The sequence below is a fragment of the Strigops habroptila genome, chromosome 4 (assembly GCF_004027225.2).
Source record: "Strigops habroptila isolate Jane chromosome 4, bStrHab1.2.pri, whole genome shotgun sequence".
Lineage (NCBI taxonomy): Eukaryota > Metazoa > Chordata > Aves > Psittaciformes > Psittacidae > Strigops > Strigops habroptila.
In genome coordinates, this window is record NC_046358.1 from 6,023,960 (window position 1) to 6,046,565 (window position 22,606).

At 42.1% G+C, this 22,606-nt stretch overlaps 1 protein-coding gene across 6 annotated transcripts in view; it reads left to right on the top strand.

Moving 5' to 3' along the window:
• Positions 1-22,606, top strand: part of AMBRA1 (autophagy and beclin 1 regulator 1) — a 130,786-nt gene that overhangs the window by 22,860 nt on the left and 85,320 nt on the right. For all 6 annotated transcript variants that reach the window (XR_003990782.1, XR_003990783.1, XM_030481184.1 and 3 more), the window contains 2 exons: positions 10,097-10,183; positions 16,146-16,328. Coding sequence is in view for 4 of the 6 variants with exons in the window: in XM_030481184.1 (XP_030337044.1) it covers positions 10,097-10,183; positions 16,146-16,328 (270 nt within the window). In the remaining 2 variants the exon portion in view is untranslated. The remainder of the gene's footprint in view (positions 1-10,096; positions 10,184-16,145; positions 16,329-22,606) is intronic.

A 22,606-nucleotide genomic window follows, 5' to 3' on the forward strand; every position in this document is an offset into this window, starting at 1 on the left:
CTCAGAATGCACATCAGTGGGAATGTGGCCTGTGCCAAATCTAAATGGACCTACCCAATATCACTTCTCCCCATCCCTTACGTTCAGACCCTTTATTGTTTGAAACCTTGCTAGCCTGCTGTCCTGGCATTTATGTTCAGCATTTTGTTTAAGCTTATGGTCTGTAGACCTTACCTATGCTGTGGAAAGAAGGAATTTCTGGCAAGCCTTGTAACCTCTGTGTAATGTGATAGTTTTGGAAAAGATTATGCTGTGCTGCTCTCAGATTTGGTGAGAAATAATTCCAGAGGTGCTCATTACAGTTCTTGAAAATGATGGTGATAAAGTAATATCTCAAGTAGTTAGTGAGGAACAGTTGGGTAAATAGAAGTTATGAATGGATTTGCAAGCAGAGACAAGAGGTTCAAAACTGAAGTGATAATCTGAAGGTGACACGAACAGTCAGACATTATTATTAGGTGTGTTTATGGGTGAGATGTGCAGGCTGTGGACAAACATGGCAAGTATTTGTTTGGACTTCCCTAAAAATGGAAAATACGAATTAGTTTTATCATGAGAATGTCACCACAGCCTGAACTGTTGGGGAGGCCACCATGATATCTAGATGGCTGGTTGATGTCTACATGAGTTCTGAGGTTACTGCAGCTGCCCTTCCAGCTTTGTGGTTGTTTTCAACAACCTGTTGTCTCCATGTGGGCAGGAAAGACTTTGTTTGACTGATGTGGTAGAAGTTTCAGCTCTTCAGTGTGCTGCTAGTTGTTATGTAGAAGAACAAGTGAAAGAGGTGCCTGTTTTCTTGCACAAATGTTCCTCCCCACGCCTTCACTAGTTTCTTGATTTAAGAATAATGTAAGGTTGCTAGAGTCCTTGTACTTCATTACCGAGAGCTGGTGGGGGAAAAAATGATGCCTTGTGCTTTCCGTCTTGCAGTGACTAATAGAGGTCACTCCCTGCTGCTGAGCCTCCCCAAGTACTTTGGAAAGCTGAGCACGAGTCTTTGCCAAACTTGCAAAAAGGCTTAGGCCTTCTTTTCTTTTTCTTTGCTTGAATTTAAATATATGGCAATGACTGTAGCACACAAAAAGATATTCTTTTCCCCATGTTATTCTTCCAGCACTTGGCTTGCAAACTAAGCTGGAATAGAAATAAACTCTGCTTTCTCAGATATCTTCACGATGTTTCCCTAGTTGAAGCACTGCCTTTCTTCCACCTCTTCTTTGTAGGCCAGGCCTAGCAATGAGGAGTTCACCTATAAATCTCCTGCGATCTGCAGGGAACAGACCTGTTTCTGTACAGGTGTCCGTCTATGGGGACTGTTCTGGGACTTCACTTTGTGTTCACCTACCACAGCATGGCAGCAAGGGAACTTGTTAAAATTGAATTACAGTGATGTTTCTAATGAGCGTGGAGGAGGTACATGCTTCCAAACTGGCTTACTGCTCTGCTTCTACTGAGGAGTAGTGAAATCTAGAGTTGGGTGGGTTGTTTTGGGTGTAGTTTTTTTCGTGCTTGTTTTGTTTTGTTGGGTTTTTTTTGAGGAAGGCCCATATGAGATGACCGTACAACAAAGATCTTAGATAAACACAGATTGCTTAGAAGTTGAAAGACAGCTGACTTCAAACATAGCTATTTGAGGATACCATAAAACATACTAGCTCTCAGCTTTCCTACAGACACAGAAGTGTGAATAGCTTCCCTCTCTTGAAAGCTGTCCCTTGTTAGGCTGGCTGTCTCCTGTGCTGTCTGTGCATGGCTCCCCTCATCCAGCTGCTGCAGCTTGGGCATATCCAGACAAGCTCCCTTGACCTGCAGCAGTTGCTCCTGTTCCCGTTTTTTACTTCCGTGCATTGAGTTCATGTACTTGTAGTATTCTGTCTAGGGAATGATGCTTAACTCATGATTTCTTTGACATGATTAAAGTATCTAGCCATGATTTCTAGAGCTTGTTGTCTGGCTTCGGGTAAGTAATGTTAATGATTTGGTTTTCCTTTTGCTAAGAAACAACTTATGGGCAGGCCCTCAAACCCTCTATTTCAGGCTTGCTTGCTTAGCTAAAAGCTCTCTGTAGCTTTCCTGAGTGTGGGGAGGAGGTGGCAGTATAGTGTGTCTCTTTTTTCATGCTAATACAAGCCCTTAATCGTTAGATGTGCAGTCACATATATTGCGTACGTGCACTCATTCTTCACGCTCTTTATACATGCACACAGCACGGTGTGCCTAGGGACAAAGTGCCCTCATTCAATTATTCACTCCTTATTACAGAATGTGGGCTGGAGAACTTGCAGTAGAGCAGCATGCAGCTACTCTCTCGGCCTGGAGCAAGAGGAGAAGGACTTGTGATCTGACTCAGTAATACAACTGTAACCAAAATAGTGATGACTCTCAGTCTCTCCAGTTGAGCCATTCTCGTCTGTTGAATAGCTAACATGCATTTTAAACATTTTCCACATACATATTTAACTGCTGGTGCCAAATGGCTGTTTGTGTGATGATGTAACTGACCCCCCTTCCTTGCTCTTCTTGAGAAAGCACCTGCTGGAACTGAAGGCTGTGAATAAACAGGGTTCCTTATCTGCCAGGAAACTGACTCATTTTTCTGCTTGAAATGCATTAATAGCAAATACCTCTCCTGCCTTCCTGAAGTGGGAGGGCTGGGGTAAGTGGCTGAACTGCACTGCCAGTCATCTCTTGACCTAACTCTCTTCATCACTCCAGCCTGAACAAGAGCACTTTAAAGGAAGTGATTGATGTGTGGTGGGACCTCTGTTTTCAAAGCCTTAGAAGCCTATGGAGATAACGATATGGCTTCTGCCCCCTCAGGAAAGACACCTCCTCTTCAGTTCCCTATGGAGAAACAGGAGCCCTATGTAATTATCCCAGAAGCTGACGCAGATCTGCGTGCGTGGGTAAGCAGAGATTTCTGCTGTCCACACAATCTGTGGTGTTGGGAACTCCCAGAACAAGGAGAATTTGAAGCAGGCATTATATATATGAAGGCAGGTAGAAGAGTCCCTAGGAGAGTTAAAGCTCTGTGCAGGCTGAGGGAGTTCAGTGTGTTTACTATGTTCTGGCCATGCTTTCAAGCCTGTTGTCATATGATGACTAGGAACTGATTGTCTCTAGCTGAATTTCTGATATAATAACATGTTACTAAGGGTCTAGGTAGAGGAATGTGGTGTCTGCGGATTGACTGAGGTACCTGCCCCATTTTGAGCGGTGGTATACAACTGCCACTGTAGACTAAAATAGCACATGCAGTAGTTTAAGCTGATTAAAATTTCTTATCCCCTCCCCGCTCCTCAAGTTTTGCCCCTGCAACAGAGATGTTGCAAAAGTGCAACATCTTTCATCGTTCTTTTTGTGTTGGAGCTACTGCCAAATTAATCACTGCTGCCATAGCTGCTCTTGACCCTTTTAATGTCTATCATGGATATGTGCTTCCTCTCACCTGTTGAAATAACGCATTAGTCATTCCCTGGGTGCTGTATGATGAGGACCTCTGCATAATGCTCACTCATCTTTTGTTCTGATGCATGGCCTTTGTCAGCAAGTGAAGTAATAGGTTAACAGTGTGACCTTGGGTTCACTTAAAATCTGTTATGTTCCTCAGAACCATTGACCCTCCCCTTTGATGAGCTCCAGAGGTGCTGTGTAACTCCTGTGGCATCAGGTGATAAATGGAAGTTGAAGTTCCTAGTCTAAGAGCAGGGATGCAGTAATAGCACAATTTATCATGTGGCATTACTTTCTAGTTAAACTGAAGCAGGTAAACTTTAAAGGGTTAAACACGTTCTTCTTGAAACTCTTCTTCCTGCCTTGTGATTAGGAGAGCTCATATCCAAATGCTTGTCTCTGCTGTTCAAACTCTTACCTACAGTTCTTTGTGTTGTGCAATTGTACTCCTTTTCCCTGCGCTCCTTCCCAAATGTAGTCCTTCACATCCTGGCTGAAGACCTCGTATGCTCTCTGTTTTCTGACTGAGAAAACCTTACAGCTTGTTTTCTACAGGATTCTTGCCCAGAATCAGTGAAGGAGGGTTTTTTTCTGGCAACTTTTCTCTCCTGTATGAAGCCTGCTTCTCTGACAACTCCACACCTCCAGCTGGGAAGGATGTCTTCTCTATCCCTGGTTGCCCTTCAGAGTTAGCACAAGCTTTTTTTTCTTACAGACTAAAGTGTTCTATGAAGGCCATGTTTGGAATGTACCTGCGATCACGTACTACATCTTTGTTATCACTGATTTTCCTAAAGAAAGGAAATTTTCTTGCAAATGGTATTCATTATGTGGCATAAGTTCAAAGAGAAAAAAGGTGATGATAAGAAGAATGCCTGACAGGGCTTGGATACTCCTAAGAAAGGCAGCCACCAGCTCTTTCCTCACAGAGGGGGGAGTTGTGAGCAAGGGGATGGAGAAGCTAACTTGGATAACTGCCGAAGTGAGTGTTGAGGTTTTCATCAGTAGTGAAATTCTCAAGATATTTCTCTCTTGCAGATGGTTACAATTATCTTAAGAAAAGTTTGACCATTTTGTTTGACTGTTTCTTCTCTTCTAATCATCTGCTTCTGACCTGTCTTAATTAAAAATCTTGATGCCAGGCTAACTATGTCTAACCATAACCATGCAAAAACAGTCTAGAAATGTTAGCTTAGAGGTATCAGAACAGATTATGTTAAGGACTTAATTTTAGAAATCATTTTTTCAGGCAATCTTTAGAACTGCATACTGATTGCTTTTTTATTTTAAGCTTGAATATGAAACTGGTGATGGCAATAATGTTTTTCTCTGTGACAAGAACTACAAAACTTTTATGGAAAATGAAGCTATGGAGCAAAACACTTGATGGTTTCTGCTTACGTGATTTCAATTTGCTCTTTGGAGGTAGGAGACAATACAGAGAGGTCTGAAATCATTTTTCCCTATTGTTCTGAGAAAAGGGAAGGGAAAAATCTCAAGCCAGTGGATTGAGTTGGCAGAGAGTTTTGTTTAGAATAGTTTTCTAGTGTTCTATTGAATCAGTAAGTGATCTCCAAGAATTGACTTGGTTTGTTAACAGTTAATAATTGAGCATTCATCTGTCTTCATGCGTCAGCTTTCTTGTTATCTTTAGGTTAAACATTGCTTTGTCCTAAGAGGAAGATGACTGGAGGAAATCTAGTTTTAAATTGCTGCTGTTCTCTACATTCATACGAGGAGCTGGGGGAGCACATACATAGGGACAAGCGCTCAGAAGAACTGAGCAGTGGCTGTAAATTGGAGTGCTGAAAAAGAGATGTAATATGAAGTAGTGCAGTAATTTCACCTCCAAATGGGTAATATAAAAGCCTTTCCAGGGAAGATATAAAACTCATAGAAGCTGCCAGTGTTCATACAGTTCTGCTTCAAAGGATAGCTGTGAATTCCTCTCTTAAGCTCTTTTCATAGCTGAAGGCTGGGACTATGGGAAGTGTGCTTCATTTTACTGGTTTGCTGTGGTTTTTGGTGTGCTGCAGCAGCTTAGGAGGATGGCAGCTGACTGAAAACTTTGTGATTTTTAGGAAACTAAGGCTCAGTGCTGTTTGTTAGTGCCCCACTTTTGGATGGGGAGGAAAGCCCTTCTCTCGGTGTTCTTTGGAGTAGTGCTACTCAGTAATGTGTGTGCTGTGACAGCAAATTTAAGATGTGTAGGAATTGCATATACTTAGAAACCGAGAAGTTAAACTTGCTGCATTTAAGGATATTCTCAAAGCTTGCCACGATGAATCACTGTCCCAAGGGGCTTTGGTGGTGATCCTCACCCCTGTGGGGAGAGCGCGGGTATAGTGCCATGGCTAATGTGCTGTGAGGAGGTTGCTTCATGATTTTTCTCCTGTTGAGCTGTAGCTTCTGGCATCCAGCTACATTTCATTCCCGAGAAATTTCCGTTTTCTGCTTGTAGTGTCTTGTGTGCATGTGCTCTCTCCTTCTCTCTTCCCTTGCCTGTGTAACTTGATGTCCTGTAACTTGGACTTTTCTTCCCTTTCCTCCTTGCCAGCAATTGGTGCTGTTTGCAGACCTGAGGTAACAAAGCGGTTGTAGAGTGTTGGTTCCGTAACTACTGACGTCTGATAGGAAAAGAGTCTGCTGAGATCTCAGTGCTGCTGAACGGAGGCAATTTATATCTTCTTGTAGTAGTTTTAATAATTAAAAAATAAACCAACAAAAAACCCTACAATTCCCCTCCTCCTGTTTTAGCAAGCCAGGCCAGAAGTATCTTTCAGGGTGAGCAGAGTTAATCTTCATCATTGCGGCATTGACTGACAACCTGGAGGATGATAATGTGTGATTTTTTTTTTTTCTGGTGAGCGGAGGAGGAGAGTGGAAATTGCAGTTTCTCTACTAATTGTACTTTAGATGTCATTTGTGACAATTTCATATTGTCTAGACAGAGATAGCAGAGCAATTGCTTCCACAGAGCCTAGTGTTAGCCTGTTATATATCTGGGTAGCAAAAATGGGGGTGTGGGAGAGGAAGAGGGTGCTGTAAGCTCTAGAGAAGATTCAGGAGTCAAGCATGATATACTGAAGTGTTTCAAAGGGAGATGCAAGCAATATGCATTTCTGTTCTTTTTGCATGCTCCTCGGTTGGAAATTCAGACCTTTAGTGGCTAGCAGTTCCCTGTAACAGAGCTGCTTCTATTCATGCATGGATGATGTTTATCCTCCTTAACAGAGTTGCTCCAAACCTCAGCATTTACCGTGGTAGGATATTGAGCTACCTTACACTTTTGCTTACTGAAAACAAATAGTCTGTGCCTCTTCTGGGAATTTGGGTGGCAAAAGCTATGAATGCGGCACCTAAGACTTGATAGAGTGCAGCATGACTTACTTCAGATACATTTATCTGTGCCTTCCTGGGGGACAGTAGGTTACACTACCAGTGTCACAGATGGGACACTTTATTGGTGATTTTAGCAGTGTATCTGTTATTGAACCCATTTGTCAGTACCAAATGCATTTGGATCTGTAGCCTGAGCCTCAAGGGCTCAGTCTGGAATGAGTTACTTAAGTAATATGTTTTATTTGTGTTTAGCACTCTGGTTTCAGTATGGATATTGTCATTCTCTGGAGCATTAAGTGCAGAGATGGGCTATCTGGGTCTCATGAGATCGGACATCACCTTGTTTTGGTTTTTGCCTACTGTATGTATTTATAACCACTTGTTTAATTGCTCTGTGATCTGACAGAGCGCAGTTGTAGGACAACTAAGAACTGCCAACCAGGCTTAAAGTCAGCTATAGCTTTGACCAGTTACCATTAACTGAATTATCCTTGTCCACCTGATCTGAATGTAGCCCTCATATGTGGCTTGTGTGCCTCGGTGTGAGGCTGATTGTGTGCAGGAGCTGAGTTTGGTCTTGGAAGGCTTTGCTGGAAAGGCTGCCTTAGCTGAGACTGTTCAACTCAGGCAGCACAGCTTCAGAGAGGGTCCTGGGGAGTGTGTTTAATGGATTACACTTGTCAACCTGCTCCCTACAACCCCATAGCTACTGGTTGTCTTAGGGTGTCCTTATGGTGAAGGAGGTTCTCCTAAAGCAGCAGCTCCTGCTGCTTTATGGGGTAGAGTTGGAGGCTGTTAAGGTCAAATCACAGGGCTGTGGGGCGTGTAGGAGTTCTGTTTACCTGGATATCCAGCCATCCTTTAGTTCAGGAAACTCTTGGTTTGTGTTTTACTAAAGTAACACATACCCGTTCTCATCTGAGGTGCCAGGTACCTGGTAGAGCAAGGCTCTTCAAGTATTTATTTCAAAGATCAAATGGGGTGTAGAGGTGAGAACTGTAGCTTCCCTGAAGTGCTGTTCCCAAGCTATTTAGAGGATAGACACTGAAAGACTGGGAAAGGGGGTGACATGTAGAGGTGCCACCCTCTTTCCCAACCCTCTTTTCCACTAGGAAAGAGGGTGTAGTTTATAGGTGCTAAGACTTCTGACAGGGATAATGAGTTTGATTCTTTGTGTGTGCACATTACCAGGACACCATAGGCATTGCAGGAAAATGACATTAAACATTTGCAGTTGCGTGTAAGTTGCTCACATCTATGAGGAGGCAGCTGCTGTTTGTAGGGCTGTGGCCCGGCCAGGATCTGTGTGCTGTGGGAGCAACTTCTCCCCAGTTAAGTCCAGTGATTAGGCAGGATGGTCCAGGAAGGTGGCAGCCTCAGCACATCCAGGCTGCTTGCAAACTCCTGCCTTTGGAGTGTTCTGCATAAGCAGCTCTGAAGAGCAGACTTCTAAAAAGCATGTTGGCATTGCAGTGGCAGTAACAGTCTCTGAGACAGTGGTTCAGAAAGAGACCATCTGATTGAATAGGTAGAATATCCCTTCTGCTAATTTTAATCTCTCTACCTTTTTCCCCCCAGAAGGAATAAAAGCAGTTTACGTGTGATGCAGGTGATAGCTGTACCTCATAGGCATAGGACTTCAGGTATATCTCATGAAGCTGTTGTACTGTTTGTTCTGGATTAGCTGCTTTTGCATATATTGACATATATTTGGAGCAGGAGAGAGGATTTGATAAGGCAGGATTTAAGTATGATAACTTTCTGGGGAGCCAAGGGATTCTTAGTATCTAGCAGTGTTGAAGGTTAGAGCTTTTGACTCGATAACCTGGGGAATTAATTCATCTGAAAGTTTTAAGAGATTTAATAACTGTTCTTGAATAAGACAAATGGTTGCCAAGCAACTTCATGCCAGAGAGGACAGGATTTCTTGCCTTCTGTAGAGTCCCAGTGCTTTGTAGCAGGTACTGAGTCTCTCGAGCTGACACTTGCCTTTCCAACTAACTGGAGCGATCTCTTGCCGTTTTCTGTATTCTACATTTATAATGTAAAATGGAAATAATATTTATTTTTCTTATTGCTGGAAGGCAGTGAAAATTCGTTTTGAGATCCTGAGGGGTGGGTTGCTGCCGGAAAACGCATTCATTTGCATTGTTACTGTCTGTATCTGGCTAGAAATGGGAGATTGGGTGTGGATTATATCTGGTCCTGCTTCCTGCTTCCTGTGTTGATGCTTGCTGTCCTGCATTGCAAATGCTTAACTGGGAGTTAGAATTGTGGGGTTAAGACTGATATGTTTAAATCTTTCTTGCCAATTGTGTGTGTACGGGAGTAGAACGGATGCTTTGTTGGACCTTTTTGAATTTCAAACCACAACAGTTTTCATTAAATTACAAAGACTGGAAAACAAAATATAGCAGGAGTTTGGATGCAAAAAGACTTGAAAGGGATCTCAGCAGCCTTATAAACTTTAGTAGCTGATTTTTCTACTCTCTGCACCCACCCCAAATCACCTTTCTTGTGTTAATCTAAAGGCTGCAACAGTCTTGAATGAGTCAGTCTTGAAACAATGCCATCCTCTGCTTTATGACAAGAAGCTAGATAGAGGTGCATGTAGAAGCTAGGGTGGAGGACATCTTCCTGCTATATACTTTTGATTGTGCTGCCTTCATGACTCAGACTTACTTTTTGCATATTCAAGCTGTCTGGGTGCATTTGCATACATTTACTTCTTGAGTGACTATTTCTCATCTCTCCCTGTGGCTGATTAAGATACAGAGGAAACGAACATTATTATTTCTTTTTGTAGCTGAAAACCTCTCTTTCAGAGCCTTGAAACTAAGAATGAATATCTTACTGTGAATAAACACCAGCAGTGCCCTTAAAGCCCACATGCTGAGGTGTGTTGTTTGTCCCTGCTCCTTGGCGCATTCCCTGTTTAGCCACCTTTGAGTAGGTAAGAGTTTGACAGATGGCCAATGCAGCAGTGTTTACAGACCTAGGAAATCAGGATGGCTTATCTCCAAAGGAGGAGTATCATCTGCCTCTTTCTCTTGAAACCTGGAAGCAGGTTTGGGACCACTCTTTCTTACTCGAGGTGTTCTTTCTCCTGTGCAGTGAGAACATTACACTTTGAATAGCTGTGTGGTGAAAACACATATGCCACCAGTGAGTGATTCAGTATGTTGCAGAATTCTCTGCACTGATAACAGAAATAGTCTTAGGAGTTTCAGAAAGTAGGGCATAAATAGGGAAGATATTCCTGAATGGTCTTTGACGTCCATCATTTGTTTTTCCCTTCTAGGAGGTTGCTGGAGTCTTCCCTCATTTCGTTATCTCGCTATGATGGAGCAGGGTCCCGGGAACATCCAATCTACCCAGACCCAGCCAGGTAAGAGCTAAATGCAATCTAAAGACATTTAAGTTTCATAAACAAAAGCATAACTTCAGTATAACTCACTGCATACTTTGGGAATGGTTCATATATTGAGCCCATCTCATCCTCAGTGACTTGCCATGGGCCCAGGGTGCAAACCAAATGAGAAGATGCTGTTAAGTCTGGGAGAGAATGAGGAAAAAAGGAAGAAACTGCTGTTGAAGTAAGCAGCTAAGGCTTCCTGAAATCATTTGGGATGGAGAACACTAGGTGGCAAGCAGGTCCAACAGTAAATGAGATGATATCAATAAATTTGAAATCTCTTTCGAAGAAAAATGAAGAAAAACCAAATAGCCAATTCAGGAGTAAGGGAGAATGAAGTCAAGGCAGGTGGGAGCTGGTGTGAGCAGACAACGTGCTTGGAAGGCTGGAGTGTTTCCATAAATGTATCAGTATGAGAGAGAGCATAACCAGGATGTTATGTATGCTTAACTAAGAACAAAATACTGACAATTATTTCTGAAGAGTCATGAATCACTGACATTAGACATGGAAACACCTGTAGTGCTGCTTAATCTTCAGAAGAGGTGGGAGTGTTTCAGAGGACTTGAAAAAGCAAACATGGCAGAGTTATCAAAAATGGAAAGGGTTGATCTTTGCAGTTTCTACTTGGTGAATTAAGAAAGCAACAGATGGGAGAATGTGACCTACAGGCTCTGTCAAAAGAAATGATAGAATCGTGAACAGCAAGCAGCTTTGGAAGCTTTCGAAGAATAAATCGTGACAAATAAGCTTCCCTTAGGTGGGTTTAACAAAGCTATGAATGAGGAAAATTCACTAAGTGTTAAATATATCTGCTTTAGCCTCTTAGGGACCTTTGGCATAGCTGCATGAATTGAGGGCTACTAAGATTTATTATAAGGGAGGGTACAGGAATACCAGTGTATGAAAACTAAATATCTAAGTTGCTAAAGGAGGTTTGGCTTTTTGTCTATTTATTTATCTCACTTTTTTACATCATTAACAACAAAATCTGCATTTTTATACAGATGATGCTCTAAGTACAAGTTCTGAAATAAAAAGCTATTTTGCAAACTGGCCAGACAGTATAATGATGCTGGTAAATAACTCCTTGCTAACTATGTCTGTAGATAAAGCCTTGTACAGGTGAAATCTTATATTAGGCTTTTTTCCCTGAAAGTTGCTTTGTAAAGATTAAGTCAAAGGCTCAGGAATGATGTAAATAAACTGTTTGTAGTGAGGGGAAATTAAGGTGGAGTGTGCTTCCTTATATGTAAGGATGTTGGGAAACCAACCTGGGTAACTGCACAAGGTCTTGGCGACAGCATGTCAGAATGATGCTGATAAATGCAAAAGCTTTCTAAATGGCAATTGATTTACTGACAGGTAAAGGAACTGATTTACCTGGAAAGATGAAAATGATATTTTACAAATGTTAATTAAAAGGTATTACTAGAGTCAGGACTATTTGTGAATGCCAAGAGCTGCTAAATGGCTGAAGTGCATGATTCCTTATTTCTGGAGTGCATAATTCAAAGCAGGCAGATTTGTTCAGCAGAGATTATAAGAACTCATTCTTGCGCTCTGGGAGCTGCCTTTTAAAAAGAAAAGGAGGAGGGCCTGCCCAGGTTACTGAATTCTTTCTTTTTTCTTCTGTCAGATATCTGCTATGATGAAGTTCAATAAAATATGTGAAAAGGGGTCAATGCCCCAGACATTTCCTAGCATAAGGAGCATTGTCTGAAATATTTTTCAACTTGAAGCCATTTTTGAAGCAATATAATGCTCTTCATGGGACAGTCCAAGTGGTTTTAGGTTGTGGTAGAAGCTGTAGTAGCTTGAGTTTATAAGGAGGCTTGAAAGAGAAGTCCAGTGTGAAAATCTGTTCCAAGAGGGTTAATTTTTTCCAGTGAGCGTCACTGTCCTTTTCAGAGGATGAGATTCATAAATGCGTAATTGGCGTGAGCTGGAAGTTTGAGTGGGGTGAGATCAGAGTCTTCTTCCGTAAACCTCACTGGTGTGTGAGGCTGGAAGGATGTTTTTATCTGTCCCTTTAACTTGTTAAGAATTTGGGGATATGATTAAAAGAAATGTTACTGCATTTTGAGCTTTTTTTTGTAGCATCCTAAGTTTGTAAGGGAAAGTTATGACTTTCAAATGTTCTTAAAAAACAAAGTGGAAAAGTGAAACAAAGGTGAATTAAATATAATAAACAAATCTATAGTTGTCTGTGTGTACGTGTGTTTAAATATATATTAAAACTATACATACCTCCTTAAGACCAAGCTGTCTCAAACAGCTGTGGGGTTTTTTTCCATTTTATTTCTTCATTATAAACTACATGATCTGAAGAAGTTATTTCTGAGAGAGTACATGTGTGTTAGTTTTGTTTCTGCATCTACTGTCTGTAATGGTGTCATACTTGAATAACCTAGGTCAGGAGTGAGGCAGGGAGAACATTTTACGAAGTTTCATCAGGTTTAGAATGAATATTCTGATGTAGATTCCAGCAGTCTTTCTCGGTGCCCTTGTTGAACTTCTCCAAGGTCAGCTTGGCTGTCCTGTCATTCTCTGCAGTTTCCATGTGTACTGAGCGCAGAAAACAATCTGCAGGGAATCAAATAAAGCTGTCATCAAAGAAACCTACATTATTGTTTTTAATAGAAATACTTTAAAAGATGCTCTCAGACTGCCTCTGTAAAGCATCACAAGGGTGTTTGGTAAATGCATTCTCCAGAAAAAAATCTAAGTTGCTAGAAAGTTGTTGGGAAAGAGACTTTCAGGCCAAATACTGCGAGTTGAAGGATTAAATGGAATGGAAGCAACCAGAAGTTGGTGTCTGCTACCACCAAGGATTGGTGGTATGTATGCCACCCGTAGATATACTAAGAAAATAATTGACACCAGTCAGATAACCCGCTTGAAACATGTCTGCTGACTGAGAGACATTTGGAGGTGTGAGCGAACATCCTGGCAATCAGCATCAAGGCAGGGTTGATGAGTGGCATTGGTGCTTGTGAAATGTCAAGGAACTTGGGGGTCTGCACAGCAGTGTATTGCTCTTGGGTGCAGATACACCAATTCTTGTGGCTTTCTTGGGGAACTGGGTCTAGACATTTCCCAGAGCAAAACACTTCCTTCCTTCAGTTCCATTTCTCACTGGCCAGCCAGCAGCACTGTGTGCCTAGAGGAAGCACTGCCTCTCGGTGATGTGGTTGCTGGATGAGATAGAAGCTGTTTGCTTCTGGTTTTTGCACTGCAGTGTTTCTCCCACTCAGTGCCTTGTTCTGTGGTGGTCAGGTATGGCAGCATAGCCTCTCCTTCAGTAAATGGGCTCCAGTCACTTCAGAGATGAGGTTAATTTAGCTCCTTGGCGTCATCAAATACAGCCCACTATCCTGTGGATGCAAACTTGGTTTAAGAACTACTGGATAACCTCTGTCTGTGTTTTGCCACTGCTTTATGAGAAGCACAGGTGAGAAATAAACAGGCTAAGGAGCCTGCTGTGACTGGTGTGTCTTTAGCCAGCTGGTAGACTAACTTTGGTCAGGGGCTGATTTACAGTTGTGTTCAATAGCTGAATGAACTGAAGAGATATGTTTAATATTAACCGGTGTTTCTTAGGCTGCTTTGCAGCTTTCTCCTCCCTCCAGGACAGCTACATCTCTTATGCTGGCTCTCAGCTCTGGTTCTGATTTGTGTCATAACCGTATTCCAAAGACAGATAAAGCCCAACAATTTCTTTTTCTCCTGCATGCACTCATCTGCAAAGATTAATTCTTTAGCCTATTGCTTGGAATATGTTCCTGCCCTTTTGCACTTTATCCCTCACACCTTCTCTCTGTGTATCAGACTTAAGCTTCTTGTCTTGTCTTTAGAAATCTTTTTCACAGTCTGTCCATTCTATACACCATGTGCTGTCAGGAAGCTGATTCTGGCATCTCAGCATCCATTATGGCCAATCTTTGTTGCCTACTGTTTCTTGTTCTAACAAGCATCATTGTGTTTTCTTCTTATGATGTGCTGTGCTGCATAATTTGAGAAGCCTAAATGTCTACAAAACTCATTCTTCATCTCTTTCTGTAAAACTAACTCTCCCTTGGTGTGATTTTAGCAAAGAAAAAAAGTTTCAGTGATTATACTGCTGGACTGCTGAGACCACTTTGTTCATGTTTTCTAGTGTTGCCTTGTTTCCATTTTCCTTTCTTCCTCTATATGCACATATTATGCTGTAGACTTATTTTTATGCATACAGAGAGGCTTTGGCTTGCGAAAAAGGCCGAAGAAAAGAACAACCCTCATTTATGAGTGCACTGCTGTAATGCCTTACTTTTTTATGTTTGGCCTATTAAGTCTTCGGGGGAGCGGGGAGAAGTGCTGTGTTTGTACAGCGAAGCCTTCTGCGTTACATAAGCATGAACAGCTTTAACTCATCAAACAGTGCATAAAAGATCCAGGAAGAATCCAAAACAAACTGAGTGTGTGGTTCCCTTTACCCTCTTGTTACTTACTGACTAGGTTTTTAGACCCCTGGGCCTTTAGTCTGTCTGCTAAACTTGCCTCTTTACCAAGATGGCAGCCTACTATGGTACAGGGAGCTTACCTTGGGGAAGAGATTCTCTCCTTGTGTCTACGTGACTTCTAGTTCCTTTCTTTCTTGCCATCTTCTCTTTTGCTTATGTGCCCTGAATGTATAGCAGAACGAGAGATTGAGTGTCTTTGGGTGTCTGCAGCCAAAACAACATTAATACAATTTATGCCTTGAAAAATTAGTACATTTTTTTTATGCTGCTCTAGGGAGCATATTCTCTAGAAATACTATTAAATGTAGTTTTCCACTGAAATATCGTTTAGGGATAACAGAGTGCTTTATCAGACCCAATCTGACTGAATGCTGCTCATGCTGTAGTGGATGCGAAACTTACCCATATACAAGCAAAGTGTTATTCCCAGTATATTCCCATAGAATCAGCACAGCTCTGGGAGGGAGAAAAGATAGAAGTCTTCTGACAATCATAGAATCAGTGATGATTCTGGAGTTGCATTTTTATTGCTGGTTGTAGGGTAACACAGTGAATGTGTGTGGTATTGGTCACTATAAAGTTAAACGTATCCTCAAGAGTCTTCATGGCTGATGCTGATGTCCACTGTAAAACAAATTTAGCTTGAAACTCAGATCTGAACACGGGTAGCATTCCTGTAAGGCAGACAGGCCACTTCTCTTTGTGATTGCAAATGAGTATATTTTAATCTCTAGACTATCCTGTGGAATTCACTATTCATTTGAAGGGATTTGCTTTATTTTTCTTTAAGGCCGTTCACACTTTTCATTTGTAGATTAAAATTAGTGCTGCTCTCTCCATTATGCTGTCTCTTGCCCATAGTGCCTTTATAAGAAATTAGTTTGTATTTTCATGACCCTAGGAAGTACCAGTCTAGTAACTTGAATTGAATACAAAAGAACAAAATCAAACACATGGATGGAATGGGGTAGGGAGCTAGAAGTTACAGGAATAGACATCTTAATGTCTAATTACTTGGGGAGGGTTGTTGTCATCTCCTATTCTCCCCCCAAATTACAGTTCAAGTACAATCTAAATAAGACTAAAGAAGTGATCATTCAAACATCTGAGGTGTCTGGATTTTAATAGTGAGTAACTGTGCCGCAGAAAGCATGTGTCCTTAGAAGCAAACTTCTCTGTGCTGTGGATGAGATTTTTGTCTATAGATACTTCGTAGTTCTGTTTGCACAAGAAGGGAATCACATGGGAATGTGTAAAGGGAAAATTACTTCTACTGGCTTTCCTTATTCACTTTGTCTTTTACTCATGGATAAAATGCAAACAGCCAATTACGTGATATGCTGTTACTGTCCTAGCATTTGGAGCTCAAAAGGAAAAATAGGACTGGTGGTTGTTCTGTACCTGTGTAACAAGTCCGTGTATCTCTCGTTCAGGTTGTCTCCTGCTGCATATTATGCTCAGAGGATGATCCAGTATCTTTCCCGGAGGGACAGTATTCGACAACGCTCTATGAGATACCAACAAAACCGTCTCCGCTCTTCCTCCTCCTCTTCTTCCACTTCAGAGAACTCAAGCCCATCTGTAGAGGGAAATGATCTGGAATTTGAAGACTTTGAGTAAGTGTGCATGCTGCTGTGTCCTCTTGCTTGAGTCTGTTGTCAGCACAAGACCGCTTTGTGGCTTCCCACTGTTTACCAATCAAAGACATCTCAGGCTTCCTGTAGGAACAGTTTAAGTTAAGTCATTCAATAAATAATTAGAGCAGTGATTGCTACAAATGGGTCTTGTCATTTCTGTTAGGAAAATTAAGGATGCTTTAGGCTACCTTCAACACGTGAGGCTATCTCAACCAGATTTAAAAGACTGGTTAAATAAAGAAAAGAAGAATCTTTCTCTCATGGAACAGATGGGGAGCCAAGGGTTTATTAGAGCTTTCAAATATTGAGAGAGAACGGGAACCATTAAGAGTCTTTAATACTGAGTAACTGTGTCACAGAAAGCATGTGTCCTTAGAAGCAAACTTCTCTGTGCTGTGGATGAGCTTTTTGTCTATAGATACTGTGTAGTGGTTCTTTGGTCTAAGGCTGTAAGAAAACAGACAGATGTGCTCTGTTACTTTTACTCATTCTATCTGTGCAGCTTTGTCAAATTAATTGAAGTTCCTGGTATTGTTTTTTTGGAGGGCTTGGTGATCATGAGTCTGTGTTAAGGCTTAGTTTCCTGGAAGGAGGACAAATGGCCTCTTGTGTCAAAGTGAGGAATGACTCTGCATCCAGACCTTAGAAGAGCACTGCCATGAGCCGCTGTATTTCTTTCTGAGTGGTTCTCCTGATAAACTTTTAAAGTCTGCTCTCGAGCATCTGCTTTTGGACTTCTAGTGATACCCAGTGTAATCCCAGCAAATTTATTGCAACCCTTTCCAATAAATGGTAGGAATGGATTGCTTAGATGGCATGGAGACTGGAAGCTCAGGAATTTAGATTAAAATCCATTTTAGAAAGAAAGAGAATTTGATCTTTCTAGTCTCTGTTCAGTCACTTCCTTTTAAATATGGAATTTTCCCTGGGTACTTTTAAGTATTTCACTGATTTTCCCCCCTACCTTTCCCCCTTTGTGTATATTGTGATTAAAACGTAGTGTGATTCTGAGCATGGTCATAGAAGTAGTCTACAGTGGTAGTGTAGTAGGGAGGTGTGTTTGATGGGAACTGTGAACTCAAAAATTTAGGCTTTTATATTGCTGCCAGCAGAGGATGCTGTCAACTTTGCTACTATCATAACGTTCATGTTCACTTGCTGCAGTGGCCCGTACTTGAGATGGCATGTTGTTAAAGCTCCATGTCCTTTGTGTCAGGGTGAAGTCCCTTTATGAAGGACACTGGTAACTCTAGCTATTCCCAGAAAAGCAAGATATTAATCCCTTTCTCACTTTTTAAGTGGTGGTAGACTTTTTTTTCTCTTAGAATGTTGTTTTGTGAAGCTGTCATTTCATGTTTCAACAGTTGAATATTCAGAAGTACAAGGTGAGTGAATGTCTTCCCCTCTCATTGTGGCCTTGTTTGTGTAAGATGTAAATGAGGGGAGATCATGCAGAAGAATCACTGTGTAGTAGCTTTTCTAAGCAGCTTCATGGTCTGGAAGAGAAGAAATATGGTGGCTTTGTGAGGTGGGTCTCACAAAAGCTCTAGAAGCTCAGGTATAGACCTTTATTTCCATTATTCCGTTTTATTTGTCTGAGGTGGCTTGTTCTGCTGGGAAAATAAAAATAGTAAGTTCTTCATTCAGAGAGTCGGGCAAAAGCCTGCAGAGAAGTGTGTTCCCCTGCAGATAATGTTCACACAGTGAGAGCACCCAGTCAGGGAAGCAATTCAATCAGCCATGCTAAGGTTGTCTTTCATTTCATACTGAGCAAAAAGAAGTGTTTATTCCTTAATGTGCAGTGGCTGAATTTGTTGGTTGAATATTTAATCTTGAATTCTTATCCGTGCATTCAAGACATTCCGCCTTTTCCCTTCTCTACTTTGTTATTTCTCCTAGCTGATGAGAGGGAGCTGCTGTGCGGGGGTCCTTAGAGCTGGAACTTCTCGTGACTCATTTGATTTCTTCTGCTGACACTTCACAATGAAATCTCTCATACAGAATTCTTGCTTCTCTTTTTGGCTCCTGTATCCCCCCGCTTTGCTTGCTCATATGAGCAGAGTCGTGTATTTCTTCGTGTGTTTCTTTCCTGCCCTGTTTTAGATGCTCTGGCTTGCCTGCTTCTCCAGATCTGATGTAGGACAGGGAATTGGTGCTGTTTCTAGCTATCTGCAGCTCATGCTTTTCTCCTGGAATTCAGTGGGTCTTTTTTAATATAAAAACCATAGCAAATTGCCTTGATGTTTTATCTTTCTAAACTGGTTAATGTAATTGATAAATATTCTCTTTCTTTCATTTTCCTAGAGATCAGGAGAAAGAGATAAGGGGCATTAGACACCAGTTGGTTTTACTACATGTGGAGCTCTGGGCAAGGAGGGAGCCCTGTGTGTGTGCAAGGAAGACTCTTGGCTCTCGGTTTTTTGTGGGGTTCTGAGGTTTTTTTCTCCTTTAAGATTCGTTTTGTATCTTTTCAGCTTTACTTACCTAATGGCCTAGTAAGGGGCATGAAAAACATGCCCTGTTGGTGTGCTTATGGTCTCTAAATTTAAGCTAAAGCCTCTCCTCCAGTGTGTCAGTCTAATGGTGTCATTTTCTCCATGCAGTTTCTCCAGAATCTCATTTGAATTAATTCACAAATACATTTAGCTTGTGATAGCAGTAGCAGTAGTGTTGGTCTAAGAATGTGAAGTAGAGTGGGTTTTATAGGTATTAGTAATATCCTTCTATTATACCAGCTTTAATGGACAGGGGAGGAGGAGGGAGACACAGCTATACACCTGTGTTATCTCGTTTAATAAGATGTTATCTCTCTCCATGTGCTGCCTGTGTTTAATCTGTCACTGTTGTCATCTCACTGCTTGTTGAATACAACTGACAACTGTAAACTTAGTCATGTCTGCATGAAAGCATTTAATATGGTTTGTAGTATATATACAGATTGTAATATTAGGTTATTAACAGATAGATTGATATGTGTGGGTTTTAAGGTTAGTTTTAGCAGAATCCTAAGCTAAAATGAAAAGGCTTCTTGTATTCTGGTATAAGAATCTCTGAATGGAGAACGGTATCATTTTAGTCTTCCAGCATAACTGGTAAGAATAGATTCTTTATAGACGAATCATAGATGTTGAACTTTCTAATTTCAAGGAGTGTTTTGAGTGCCTTACATTTGTATCTCATAGTAAATTTAGATTTTTAGAGCTAAACTATCTTTTCTTTTGGCTTCTTCAACAAGTTTGCCTGAGCCTCTTCTAGAGACTTCCCTTAGTCTAAAAGAGCTCTGATGCTGGAGACTGTGGGTGATGCTGCTAGGGCTCCTCGGATAGCACAAACTGATTTTTTTTCATGTGTGATTCTAAATCTGTAACCATAATCAGAATGTGAAGGTGTTTCTGCAGATGTATTGTGGCCATCTATGTCCCTTTTTGTCTGCAGTAAGTATGGGAGCAAATACAGGTTCATTTTATCTGTCAGACTGAAAAGCAGATATATAGGACAGTGCACCAGCTTGCTGTCTGAAAGCCTTGCTCAAATCCTTCACTGCAGTTCTATAAAGGCTTTCCAGCCAAGGCTAAAGGTGTGACTGTTTCTGACTCCTGTCTGCTTTTGAGGGTGGGCTGCCTGGTAAGATATGAAGGAGCTTGGACATTATGCTCTTCTAATGCCTACAGCTTTTCCCTTTTCTCTCCTCTGCTTTTTCTCTTTCTCTGCTTTCTCTCCTCTGCTTCCTCCCAGGAGGGTCTGTGCAGTCTCTACCTTTTCAGCCTGATTCTATACCACTGTTTGCTAGAGACACAGAGCAATGGGAGCAGTAATCTGCAGAAATGCAATCAATTTACAAGGCTCCTGCTGTTTTCCCTTAGCTCAACAACTACTAAGAGCACATGGGTAGAACTCTTTGCACAGCCAGTCTTGGTCTTTATTGCCCTCCTTCCCAGCTGTTCACTGTGCACTCATGTATTTCAGAGTGTGTTTTATCCTTCCTGTTACAACCTTCAGCTTTTGCAAAAGAAACTTCTTGAAATAGGAGCCAGGTTTTCTTGGCAGGAGAAAGGAGAGATTGGAATGGCTAAAGGTTTTTATGATACTTGAAATAAGTATGGAGCTTTTGATCTACAACTCCAGAACAGGAAGACAAATGCTGTCATTGTGGGGAGAGAAGCCGTATTGAGTTCGTATGGCAAGGCTTTCACAGTGGGGAGGCTATAGGGATGGCTACTATAAGATACAGCTAGAAGCTTCTTCCACGTCCAATAGTGCAAATGCCAGCTGGCTCCAAGACAGACCTGCTGTTGGCCAAGGTCATGCCCATCAGTGATGGTGGTAGTACTTCTGCGGTAGTATTTAAGAAGGGGAAAAAGTTAACACACAGAAGCAATTGCAGCTGGAGAGAGGAGTAAGAATATGTGAGAGAAACACCTCTGCAGACCCCAAGGTCAGTGAAGGAGGGGAGGAGGTGCTCCAGGCTTCAGAGCAGAGATTCCCCTGCAGCCTGTGGTGCAGCCCATGGTGAGGCTGTGCCCCTGCAGCCCATGTTGGTCCATGATGGAGCAGATACCCACCCACAGCCCATGGAGGGCCCCATGCTGGAGCAGGGGGATGCCCAAAGGAGGCTGTGACCCCAGGGGCAGCTCACGCTGGAGCAGGCTCCTGGAAGGACCTGTGGCCCCTGGAAAGAGGAGCCTGTGCTGGAGGAGGTTTGGTGCAGGACTTGTGATCCCATGGGGAACCCACACTGGAGCAGTCTGTGCCCGAAGGACTGCACCCGTGGAAGGGACCCACGCTGGAGCAGTCTGTGCCTGAAGGGCTGCACCCATGGAAGGGACCCATGCTGGAGCAGTTCACGAAGAACTGCAGCCCATGGGAAGGACTCACATTGGAGAGTTCATGGAGGACTGTCTCCTGTGGGAGGGACCCCACACTGGAGCAGGGAAAAAGTGTGAGGAGTCCTCTCCTAAGGAAGGAGTGGCAGAGCCAACGTGTGATGAACTGACCACAACTCCCATTCCCCATCCCTCTGCACTGCTGGGAGGGAGGAGGTGGAGAATTTGGGAGTAAAGTTAAGCCCTGGAAGTGACAGAGCAGCTTTGGTGGGGCACCTTGCGTCCAGCCAGGGTCAACGCGCCACAGAAGCATAGGGAATCCCATAAGTCAGGAAAGAGTTTTACTCTGCAGGTTGGCTAGAACTTAAACTGACACCTCAGGATGGATGGGATACCACGTGCTAAGTTCTGATAGGGCATAGTGAAGGTGGGTAAGAGATGACTTGATCAATGGTAGCCTTTTGGTGTAGTGGTAAAAAGGTACATATGCAAACCACGAGGTTCCTAAAATCATGTCCTGGGTTCAAATCGGTTAGGCTGGGTTTAATTTTTCTCCTTATCACCCTGATGTTTGCATGTGAGGTTAACAAAAGACATGGTAGGAGAGGTGAGAGTCTATATGGACTCTCTCATGTCACTTAAATGCTGATGGAAATGGATTTTTAGGACCCATGACACATCAGTATACTGAAGAAAACCCAGCAGTTTCTTTCTGGAGGTCTTAGATGGGACATTTTGTGATGTCTCTCTTACTTGAGCAGCTACAAATGACATTCTTGTTAGCAATTTGTTATTTGAGTTCAGATAAAGATATTAAAAGCAGGATTGTTATTTGTCGTATGTACCTGCCTTTGTTGTTTGCTTCACAGAGCCCCTTTATCTGTGGTTTTGATGCTGTTTCCTCTGCCCCTGTTTCTTGGCTCTTATAGCTCTGCCTGAGTGGTTTTGATGAATATTGACCTTATCAAAGGTGGCTTTCAAGGCAGACCTGAGTTTTGTGGAACTTAGTGGTCACTTTCTGTTGTTTTTCCTCCTCTCTGTTACAGCTTTCTGGAGCGCTTAGTACTGGGATGTTGCTTCCAGAAACACAGCGATTTATGTTAATTATATTCATCGTCTTAAACACAGTTGCAGGCTAAGAATGCTAACAAGTCCTGGATGAATGGGAATGATACTGAATCTACTCTTTGAACTTCATTTTTCAAGGATTAGTTAGAGTCTTAGCTTGGCTTGTGATCTACCCATAGTAGCCTGCAGCTTCATTTTCCCTGTTCTTTTTATCTTTATCTTTTGTGACAGTCTTTTATATTCCCCTTATCTTGGACTTAATGTCTAATAATACTGCCTGGATGCAGTGACAGGCAATGACTGTTTCCTTGCAGCAGTACTGCAGGATATTGCTAACCTCTCCAGCATAATATTGTTTTACCATTA